Source organism: Manis javanica, chromosome 11, assembly GCF_040802235.1.
Source record: "Manis javanica isolate MJ-LG chromosome 11, MJ_LKY, whole genome shotgun sequence".
Lineage (NCBI taxonomy): Eukaryota > Metazoa > Chordata > Mammalia > Pholidota > Manidae > Manis > Manis javanica.
The window spans coordinates 2,961,232-2,973,653 of record NC_133166.1 but is presented as its reverse complement, the minus strand read 5'-3'; the positions used below and the strand labels follow the sequence as shown (position 1 = coordinate 2,973,653).

General features: G+C 37.6%; 1 protein-coding gene across 1 annotated transcript; it reads right to left on the bottom strand.

The window, feature by feature from the left end:
- Positions 1–7,619: 7,619 nt before the first annotated feature.
- On the bottom strand, positions 7,620–8,588 carry LOC118968062 (olfactory receptor 5T1-like). Its single transcript, XM_036996693.2, has one exon. It carries the CDS (start codon positions 8,586–8,588, stop codon positions 7,620–7,622), a length of 969 nt encoding a protein of 322 aa, XP_036852588.2.
- Between the last annotated feature and the right edge of the window lie 3,834 nt (positions 8,589–12,422).

Genomic DNA, 12,422 nt, shown 5'->3' with positions numbered 1-12,422 from the left:
ATTTTAATTACTATGTGTCTTGCTATTGTCTTCCTTGGGTCCCTTGTGTTGGGGGATCTGTGGATCTCCATGGCCTGACAGACTATGTCCTTCTCCAGATTGTGGAAGTTTTCAGCAACTACCTCCTCAAAGACACTTCCTATCCCTTTCTCTCTCTCTTCTTCTTCTGGTATCCCTATAATGCGTATATTGTTCCGCTTGGATTGTTCACACAGTTCTCTCAATATTCTTTCATTTTTAGAGATCCTTTTTTCTCTCTGTGCCTCAGCTTCTTTGTATTCCTCTTCTCTGGTTTCTATTTCATTTATTGTCTCCTCCACTGTATCCAACCTGCTTTTAATAACCTCCATTGTGCTCTTCAATGATTGGATCTCTGACCTGAATTCATTCCTGAGTTCTTGGATGTCTTTCCGTACCTCCATTAGGATGTTGATGATTTTTATTTTGAACTCCCTTTCAGGAAGAGTCATGAGGTCCATGTCATTTAAATCTTTCTCGGGAGGTGTATTAGCAATTTTACTCTGGAAAAGGTTCCTTTGGTGTTTCATGTTTGTATATGGTGCACTCTAGTGTCCAGAAGCTGTATTCTGAAGCTGCTGAGCCCCTAAAGCAATGTCAGGGGTCGCAGGGGAGTGGTACTGGTGCCTGGGGGTAGGAAATAGCTGTTACCCACCTCCTGGCTGCTGTGCCTGTCTCCACTGCCTGCGCCAGTGGGCCGGTCACACAGGTATAAGTTTTTGTCCCAGACCAGCCGGATATGGATCCCTGCTTTCCACAAGGAGCTGGAATCCCAGTGTCCCCAGGAACTCTGCCTGTATTAACTTTCCAACCCAGTAGTCATGCGAGTCTCATGAAAGTACCATGAAATGCAGGTTTGTGCTCCCAGAGCAGATCTCTGGAGCTAGTATTCAGCAGTCCCAAGCCTTCCACTCCCTTCCTGCTCCGTTTGTCTTCCTCCCGCCGGTGAGCTGGGGTGGGGAAGGGGCTCAGGTCCCATTGAGTCACAGCTCTGGTACATTACCCTGTTCCATGAGGTCTTCTCTTTCCTCCAGGTGTGTGCAGTCTGATGCCATCCTCTTTCCTGTTGCTCTCTCAGGATTAGTTGCGCCAATTAAATTTTCTAATTGTATCCAGTTTTAGGAGGAAGCCTCTGTCTCTCCTCTCACACCACTATCTTTAATCCTCTCTTATTGTTAGGTATTTTAATAAGAAGATCATTGGCATACTGCCACCGATGCAGTTTTCACATATGCAGAAGAACTCTGTCATCCATTTGCTTCTTAGTTAATTCATCCAAAGATATGCACATGCACAAATACACATATATACACACATAGGTACATATATTCACATGTATGCTGACACTGACTGTATCAGTGTGCTGGGGCTGCCATAGCAAAGTGCCACACACAGCTGGCTTAAACAGCAGAAACTTATTTCTCACTGTTACAGAATCTTGAAGTAAGATGAAAATGAAGGAAAGACTAATTTCTCCTGAGGTGTCTCTCCTTCACTTATAGATAGCAGTCTGCTCTGTCTTCCCATGGTCATACCTGTTTCTATGTCCTGATGTCCTCTTCTTATGACACCAGTCATATTGGATTAGAGTCCCCTCTAACAACTTAATTTTAAGTTAATGATCTCCACCGAGTCCCTATTGCCAAGTGCAGTTACATACTGAGGTATGCGAAATATGAATAGTCGGGTATATGTGTGTATACATATGTATATTTGTGTGCTGTACATATACTTTTGTATAGCATATATACATATATGCACATGTATATTTATTTTATATATATACATATTTTTGCATATATACCCATATATTTATTATGTAAAGTCATATATATGTGATCTTCAAAATGTACAGTATTAGCTTTCATATTCATCTTACTCTAATTGGATAAGTCCCAGAGTTGCAATAGTAAATAGCTTTGCAATTATATTTAAGTAACTTGAGCAAATACCACCTCATCCATAGCAAAATTATGGCTCACATAATCCCGGTCAACTCTCCATGGAGTCAGTAGCGTCCAGGTCAAAGCAGTCTGCTCCTAGAACTATCCATTTGCAGAAATCTCATTCTAGCATGTGGTTCAGGGAGTATAGATTAAACTGCTCAAATTCCTGGTGTCATTACTATGCTGTTTCTGAGGGTGCCTTTCTCCCCCGCTCTTATTATTTCACCCAGACCACTGACATTAAACCCATTTTCTTTCCTCACAGAACACAGGGGACTAGGCCTTAACATTTATCAAGATTACACTTTTAAACTCAAGAATGACAAAAGACGAACAGAATCCAGAGTGACAGAAAGTGGCTGGCACATTGTGGTCTTCCCACAGTAAGACCCAGCCCAGCTTTTGGGGTGGTCCTGGCCCAGCTTTACCTCTGCTTTCCCATCCCCCACCCTCTCTTTAACATAACATGGATTTAATTTATATTTGTTTTATTATCTAACCTATTTTTTTTAGTCTAAAGTCCTTGCAGATGATGCCACCTCTCATGCCCATGCCAAGATCCATTGGTCAGAAAAGCATCCCTACTATGGTCATGTTCAGCTGTGCCTGCAAAGACCTTACTTGCATTGCAAGGAAACGTCCTTCAAAGTGAAATACATGCAGCCATGTTTTCCCTTCCTTCCCTCCTTCCTTTCATTATCATTACATCTCGTTTTTATTTTTGGTGTGAAATACTTTTAGTTTCAATAGGATAGTCTGAATAGAACATTGAGCACAAAGCAAGGATATTTTTCTGAAGTGGGATTATTAAGTTTAAATAACACCTTAACTCTACAAATATAGATCATCTCTTACTACAATATATCCCTGGCCCCAGGTTTTCTGCACTCCTTTTCTCCTGTTTGGAAGCTCTGCACACTGCTGTTGACACTATTCCCCCCTCTAAATGCCTTTTAGTGAGGCTCTTTAAGATTGTAGTCAGGATATTATCGACTACATTATAAAATTGCAGTTTGATTCCTTTGCAGACCCTCATATTCTTTCTTTCTTAAATTCATCCGTTGCCCTTAACACTCTTTAACATAACGTGGACTTAATTTATATTTGTTTTATTATCTAATCTATTTTTTTAGTCTAAAACAATGTCTTACACATTTTCTTGCTTAATATTCTCTAAATGAATGAGTATCTTAGATATCATCAAAAACTTTTTTAAGAATTCAATCAAGAGATACATGTGAAATAGCATATTCTATTTAAATATTAGTTATTATGTTAGATTTCCTAGTTTATTTTTCCCCTCAAAAATTTTCCCCTTCTTGCAATTATCTACTTTGCTGTTTTATTCTAGTTTCCTGATTCGGGTATGGATTTTTCCAATGAACAATGTATTAGTGGTCTCCCACATATTTTAGTCTATCATATTTCATTAACAATATTTCTGAATTTTTTTCTTATTTGTCTTTGACATAGGAGTAGTTTAGCAATATTTAAACATGCCTAAATGGAAAAATTTGAGGTTTTTTAAAAATTGGCTATTCATTTCTGAGCAGAACGCAATTTTTAATAACTTCCTTATTCAGATCTTAGTTTTCACAAACATATGCAAGTTTTCATAAATGCTGTTCATACACTTACAAAGAAAGAAAATTGTATTATTTGCTATCAAAACTTAATGCATACCTATCTATGAAAATAAACTTACTGAATGTGTAGTTTGTCTTTATGTATTAATTAATATTTTCTTGACTGAAAATATTTCATAGAGGTATATTAGCTTTTCTGAATATTAGAAGGCTTCCTTCTCATTCTTTACATGTTCTCTATGAGCAGGTTCTTGCGTTTGGATGTTTGTCACTACATTATTCAATGGGTAACACTCACTTCTAAATCTTCACAGTGAATTAAAGCCTGTATTACAAAGTATCCTTTTTAAATTTTGATGCTCTTTCCTTCATTCTATATTTCTCAATATTAACATTAGAACAAATGCTTCTTCTATGTGTATTACCTAAATACATATCTGTTCATACATTTGTAATTGTTTTTCTGAAATATTTTGTAATGTATTTAGCTTTTAGAAAACTACAATGAATGTCTTCTCTTTGCAAAGATATATTAGATGAATCTACAATTATTTAGTCTTAACGTATATTTAGTCTTGGCTTTGTCATAATATTCATGCCACAAATATGTGTCAAACACACAGACAGACGTACACAGACATATGTACACAAAATAGTACAAATATACAATGGTGATACTTGAATCTTGAGGCGGCAGAGTGCAAGTGTTGGCCCTCAACCTCAGCGACAAGGCAATGTAGTTACTCTCTAGGACAGTGGACTCAAAGCAGCAATCAGAATAGTCTGATTCCTGAACAAGCATGGCAATGGATGGTTGATCATGGTGTTTCTAAGAGTAAGATAGATAGGAGGCCCACTAAGTTCTGACTTTATCTGTGTAAGCAGAAAACTTCTAGGTTAAGTTAACAAAAATCTAATTTGAGCCAAAAAATATAGAGTTGTGGTCCCTCAATTAGTTCCTGGACTGAGCCAATTTATAGTCCTAGAGCCCCTCATATGAAGGGGAGTCTATGTACCCTTGAGGAATGAGCCTGGTATACTACCAAAAATTTAAACTATTAATCTTTCTCCAATCCTTCCCCAAAGGGACCTTGCCCTTTACCAGGGTAACTGTGCACTGGAGTAAAGGAAATAATCGAACTGATACTAATTCCAGAAGAACCTAATTATGACTGTGGCCCAAGTGTCAGAGGAGAGGCTTTTGGAGATCAGGTGATCAGTGGAGCTTTATCTCCTGTCTGTCTCACAGTGGTCCAAGTGGGTCCCTGAAGCCATCCTGTGGTTATTTCTCGAGTTGCAGAATGCCTAAGTGCAATAGATTGACTGGTAGAATCTGCACATTTGTTCCCTGCCCTGTGGAGTAAGGGCTGCTATGATGGGAAAAGCCAAGAGGGGAACAACTAGGACTGCCTCTAACAAGGAAGAGAGTAAACCAAAATCAACACTGCATTCTGGGCGGGAAAGAAGAGATTAGTGCTGCCACCAAGGACTTGAAGGATGCAGGGGTGGTGACTTCCATGACATTCCCTTTCAAGACTCCTATTTGGCCTTTGCAGAAGAATGATAGGTCTTAGAGAATGACGAATAATTATCATAAATTTAATTCTATGGTTGCTCCCGTTATTGCTTCTGGACCGGATGTAGTTCCACTGCTTGAGCAAATTAGCATATGTGCTGCTACCTGGTGTGCAGCTATTCATCTGGCAAGTCCTTTTTCCTCCATTCACTTCTCTAAGGTCTACCAAAGGAGCCAGCAAGGCCAGCAAGGCAACTCGACTGTCTTATCTCAGGGCTACATCAACTCTACAGCCGATGTCATAATTTGATTCACAGGGACTGGATCATCTTTCCCTTCCATAGCATACCTCCCAGATTCATTACATTGGTGACATTATGCTGATTAGATTTAATGCACAAGAGTAGCAATTACTCCACTTATCGGTAAGACTTCCATGTGCCATGGGGTGGGAAATTAACCTGACAAAAATTCAGGGACTTTCTGTTTTACTGAAATACCTAGCAATCCAGGGGAGTGGAGTATGTCGAGACCTTCCTTTTAAAGCAAAGGAAAATTTTCTGCGTCTGACTCTTTCTGAAGCACAGCAGTAGTGGATCTGTCTGAATTTTGGAGACAGTACATTCCTTGTTGTGTTACTACAGCTCATTTACCAAATGACCTAAAAAGCTGATCATTTCAGGGCGTTTCACAATAGGAGAAGGCTCTGCAGTGAGTTCAGGCTGCTCTTCAAGCTTTTTTTTCTTGGACCATATGACCCAGGAGGTCCAGTGGAGCTTAGTCAGGAGCAGACAGGCACACTGGAGACTTCGGTTGGTCCCCGTAGGAGAATCACACTTCAGGCCTTTAGTGTCTTAGAGCAAAGCCCTGCCACTCTCCATAGATAAATACTTTTCTCTTTTAAAACAACTCTTGGTCTGCTATTAGGCCTTAATAGAGATTGAACACTTGTTAGTGGTCACCAAGTCACCTTGCTGGCAGAGCTTCGCATCATGAGCTGGGTGTATGCAGTCCCAACAGGTCATAAATCTGGGCATGCACAGCATGACTTCATCATGAAACGGAAATACTCTATATGAGACTCTATATGAGACTGGGCCTGAGCAAACCCTGAAGGTCCAGGTCAGTTACATGGACCAGAAATGGTTCAGATACCCATGGTCCACATTCCTTCTTTCTCCTAGCCTGACTCTGGCCTCTCAGGAGTTCCCTTTGATCATTGACGGGCAGAGAAGACTCAGGCCTATTTTACAAATGATTCTGCACAATATGCAGGCACCACCCAAAAGTGGGTAGTTGTGGTCTGTCTCCCTTTTCTGTGACATTCCTGAACAAGTGTAGTGAAAAGAAATCTTCCTAGTGTGAAGAATCTCGAGCAATATAACCAGATATTCATTTTTCTTAGAAGTACAGATGGTCAGATGTGCAATGACATGCTGATTCCTGTCCTGTGACCAATGATTTGGCTGGATAGTCAGGGACATGGAAGCTAAGTGATTGGAAAGTTGATGGTAAGGAAGCCTGGTGAAGAGGTATGTGGGGAGACCTACCACTGTGTGTTAAATCCTTAGGGTATTTGTGTCCATGTCAATGTCCGCCAAAGGGCATGCTTCTGTACAAACAATGGCTGCATTTAGCTGCTCCTTCTGTGCATCCAATGAAAGTAGGCATGTCCTTTGTCTCCTTGTTATTTCTTTTCCTGACATGCAGTCCAACAAAATATACATATACACACACCCATATATGTGTATATATAATGTGTATATGTTTATATTTGACATAGTTTATATATTATATACTGATACACATATATGTATATATACATTATATGTATGTGTGTGTGTGTGTGTGTGTGTATACACAGACATATATATATAATTGACAGTTTTTGCTTTTCTCTAAGCTATACTTCTGTTTGTCTTTCAAAAGCCTTAGGTATACTCCCAATAAAGATTAACATCACACATCATTATCATCTTTAGAGTTTATGAATGGATCTAATCAATTTCTACGATTGGACAGTAATAAGGAAGGAATTTGACAGGGGAATAAAACTATATGATGTTGAGCCAAACAGTGAAATGACATGTCCTTAAGCCTGGATGGATCATATTCTGTGGAAGCACATGGAGGGCACATGAGGTAACATTTGGGAGGTCCTTCATAGGGCCTCCTGAATGACTTAACTTCATAATGAGTGCTGAAGGCACTGTAAGCAATGTGAGGGTACAGCAATCTATAGAACCCTGAGGAGGTGAGCACTAATAATAGTGAGTTAAAATCAATTATGCAATGACTAACAACAGCAATATACATTATATCAATGAATATTTAATATGGCTCAGTTTGAATACAGTAATCAACATGTAGGTGAGATGTTTTTTAAACTGCTGCATTGGAGGGCTGATTAATGCCACATTTGCAAATAGTTCAGAATACACAAACACTATTCAATGAAATCAATACACTTTTTCTCTAGTTCCTGAGCATAGAGATATGGACTGACATGCAACATTCTTTGCAGTTTTATTCAATGCTAAAAATGCACTTTACTTATAGCCAGTTTCTTCCCAATAATTTTTTCATAGCCTCTTTCACATCTTTGTTCCTTAAACTATAGATGATAGGATTTAGCATGGGAATCACCATGGTGTAAAATACCGATACTATCATATCATGGTCCAACGCATAGCTGGAACTTGGTCTCACATACATGAAGAGGATTGTGCCATGATAAATTGTCACTCCAGTCAGGTGAGAGCCACACGTAGAAAAGACTTTTCTCCTCCCATCAGTGGAATGAATCCTCAGGATGGCCAACAGAATGAAGCCATAGGAGATCAGCACAATCATGATAGTGACGATCTCAATGGCGCCCACCAAGTAGAAGAGTAGAAGCTGGTTTGTGTGAGTGTCAGAGCAAGAAAGAGCGAGGAGAGGAGGGATGTCACAGAAAACATGTCTGATCTCATTGGATGCACAGAAGGAGAGGCTAAATGTGGCCACGGTGTGTACAGAAGCGTGCAGGATGCCTCCAACATAGGAAGCAATAATAAGGGGAACGTAGATTCTGGGGGACATGCTCGCTGAATACAGGAGAGGGTTGTAGATTGCTACGTAGCGATCATATGCCATTGCCGCCAACAGAAAGGACTCTGTGGTTCCAAAACTAACAAAGAGAAGCATCTGGGCTGCACATCCAAGGAATGAAATGGCTTTATTCTCTGCTAGGAAACTGACCAACATTTTTGGAGTGACAACTGAAGAATAGCAGGCGTCCAGGAATGATAACACACTCAGGAAGTAGTACATCGGGTTATGGAGCCGGGAATCCCCAATGACTAAGAAAACCAGTCCCAAATTTCCGGCCAGAGTAAAAAGATAGATTGCTAAAAATAGCAAAAATAGGAAGACGTTCATCTCAAAATCATCTGTGAAGCCCATCAGTATAAATGTGGTGACTTCAGTCACATTTTTCATCTGAAACCTGTATAAGTCTAAATCCAATGGAAACCCTAACATTTGCGTTTTTAATTAAAAGTTCTAAAGGCAGTTTCTTATGAAAACAGAATCCTTCCACTTACATCCTAGTGTTTGCTTCTTAGTCGGGTAGAATGATTTCCCGGAGAGCGATGGGACGGGCGACATGGAAGCTGCTGGAGCAGAGAGGATGCATTTTACGGTTAAACTAAAACGAAGAAATAATTTTGTTCTGGCATAGACTACATTTGTCATATTAAAAATATCAATTTAAGTGGCTTATTTTCCAATTTCTTCCTGTTAAATTCCTTACCATCTGGTTTTTATATTATATAATCTTAAAATTCACAAACATGAGTGAACACAGGAATCATTCAATCTTAAAATATTATATGGAAAGTACACAGCTGACTACTAGCTCTGCAGTTGCTACGGCATGCGTGAAATGGCCTTTCATACTGTTCACAACTGTTAAGATGGGAATAAGCACACTCACATTAAAAGATGGTACTAAATTTCAATGAGAAAAGAGTTATGAAAATGATCGAATTTTAAAACACTTCCATATGAGCAGAAAATGAGGCGAGTGAGACTTACATTTCAACTTACTGTACAGAGACACTTTTTCCAACAAAACCATGGTATATTGTTTTTTTTCTGACAATTACCCTGTTCCATTAGTTTCCATTCCAGAGTGATAAACAGAAGAGCAGGCAATATTCTGGAGACATATGCACCTTGTTAGCAAACAAAAAAAGATACAATATCCTTTATTTTTTACTTTTTTTTCTCAAAATACATATCATTAAGTTGTTAAATGTGTCCTTTGCAGCCTATAGTAGTGCTAATCTTTTTCAAATTTTATCTTAATAGCAATGTGAGATGTTCCTCATTTCACGTGTGCTTATTATCCCTGCAATGTCCTTAGAACTATTTTTGAGATGCATTTCAGCCAAAAGGACACCATGGGTGTTCTTCTAGTATATTATACTTACTTTTGGAGTTTCTTAAATAACTGTGATGTTAATGTCACATGATAAAAGATAATAAAACTGCCCTTAGAAGATTTTGATAAAAGGATAAGATCACTGTTTGCCACACACACACACACAAATAAATTTATTTATTTTTCCTTGATGTCATCTTACTTTTTATTATTTGGTGAAGTATGAGGAAAAGAAAATGCATGACTTAAGGGAAAAAATGTTTAAGAGTCATTTATATTTGAGCTTAAATCTCAGTGATTGACATGCAACTAACTACTGGATTCATCATATTACGGAGCAGATTTTGACACTTTGACCTCTGTTTTCCTTCAGAATATCACAATGAAAAAGTATTGGAAAGAAGTGAAATTCCTGCTGGACACAGGGCTAGGCTGCATTCAGTGTCTTACAAGTGATTATATTCAAGATGTGAAACACACTACAGTTTTGTTATATTGAGATGCCCATACATCAAGAAGAAAATTAAGAAATAAGCTTAAAACTGTTAGAAAGAGAAGGAAATCACATGCTTTTATTTTCCCATAAATGTCCCAATAGATTCATGTGGAAGATGTTTCTAATGCATAGATTAAATTACCTCATAAATATGAGTCTACAAAATGCAAAGTGTTCATTTGATTCTTAAAAAAGTCTAGAGTAAAAATATAATAACCTTAAATTCTGATTTCTGTATAAATCCAGGAAATTTACAGAATACTCATGAGAACACATACACACAAATATAATAACATATAATTAGGTTTAAACTGTTCTATAAAAATACTTTATAAAGATATCAATTAGTGGTATAAATGTGTATTAATGTATTTTTGGGGCATCACCAAAAATACATTTCTGTTTAAAAATTCCGATTCTTTTTCTTTTTCTCCCAAACTTCTCTTCTCCCTTTCTGTTTCTCTCCCTCCTTCACTTTCTCAAATCCTTTGGAGTACATACAAAAATATTCATTAAAAAGAGTCAGCTATAAAACAGGAATTAGGCAGATAGGAATGATCACAGTGAAAACAAATAAAAATATGCAAGCAAATTTTGAAAAATGTATCAATTCGTAATCTACTGAAAATATCCATCACGACATACATGCTGACTGATAGACACAGGAGAAATTTCAGTGATTTACTACTGTAACCTTTACTTAACTAATGTGCCTGTGACAAGACAAGTATGAAAGATTAGGATCATTAAGAACTGGACTCTAAGACCTCATATTAAAATGCCATATTTAGCACCTAGTGACAGCGGGAGCTCAGAAAAGTTAAGAGTAACTTTTAATATTTTTAAGCATTTTTTTATTGAATTAAAGTTGATATCAATATTGTATTAGTTTCAAGTATACAGCACAGCAATTTAACACACACATTATGAAATCCTAACTCCAACCAGAGCAGCTCTTATCTGTTAACATGGAAAGATGTCACAGAATCATTGGCTGTCCTGTCCATGCTGTACTTTCATTCCTTTGACCAACTTATTTTATGACTGAGATTTTTGTGCCTCTCACATTCCCCATCCAGTCCCCCATGGTAACCACCAGTCACTTCTCAATGTCTCTGAGCCCACTGCTGCTTTGTTCATTTTGTTTTGTTTTGTTTTTAAATTGTTCATCTCCTTCTAAACCGAAGAATAACTAAGACTGACCAAAAATTCAGGTGTATCTTGTTCAACTACATAAACATGGTGTGATTACAGGCTGTCTATTTATCAGAGGAATTAAAGTATGTTTTATTAAATTAAAATATTAATTATATGTGAGAGATGCATACACATGAAATGTTACTTCCAAAATTTACTTAACTCCAATAAAATAAATAGGGAATTATAAAGTCAATTTTTTAATTAAAGTATCAAGAAGTTAATGGATCTCAAACAGAAGCAAAGTATCTCTTCTTTACGTTATACATATGTTTATTATATGGTACTGAGTATATATGCAAATACTATTTTATTGAGATTAAACGGTGAATTCCAATATTCTGTGCTGTAACAAACTGAAACTACTTCTGTCACTGCATTCTGTTTGGGGACATGCCAGTAGAACAATAACATGCTTACTTAAATTTTCCTGATACTTTTGTCAATGTAATTTTCTGGGAATCTTTGATGTCTCTGCTCTTGCCTGCAGTTCAAGAAGGTAGTTTATAAATGAAACTGTTTTATTCCAAATTGTGTCCCTTTAGAGCTTTTGTACACTTCAGGATAGGAAACTGGAGTCATGAGAGAGAAAAAGCATGAGGTTTAACTACTTCACCCAGATTGTTCTTCAAACAGACATTTCTGTTAACTGATATTTAAGGAGTTAGAAGTGGTTGTGTTTATGTCTTGTTATTTCACTTGAACAGAGAGATGCTAGAAATAGAAAAATATAGACCCTGATTTTTTAACAAAATGTGATCAATCTGAAAGACTAAAATGAAATCAGTTTCTTAACTTTGATGGTCAAAAAATGTGAAGTACCAGACGTCCATGAGCACAATATTTCAGACTCTGAGCTCCAGTGGAAGGAGAGCTATGATTGTAGCTACTCACACTATTAAGTGGCTGCTAGGGGTTAGTAATTTTGTGCACAGTATCTAATATAATCTGTGTAGCAGCCTACAAATGAAATAATTCAGTGTCGTTTTACAGATGAGAAAACTGAGGCACAACTGACTGGACATAAAACTTGGCCAGAGTTGCACAGTTTCTAAAAGAACCAGGATTCAAGCCTAGATTTCTCCAACTTCAAACCCTATATTGTTTTTCTTGACCGTATTACAACCTCATGTGATATACCGAGTTCTGGAAATGTTAACACTGAGACAGCATCCTTGCACATTGAAATAAATAAATAAATAAATAAATAAACTAAAGCTGCTTCTGGATCAATTAG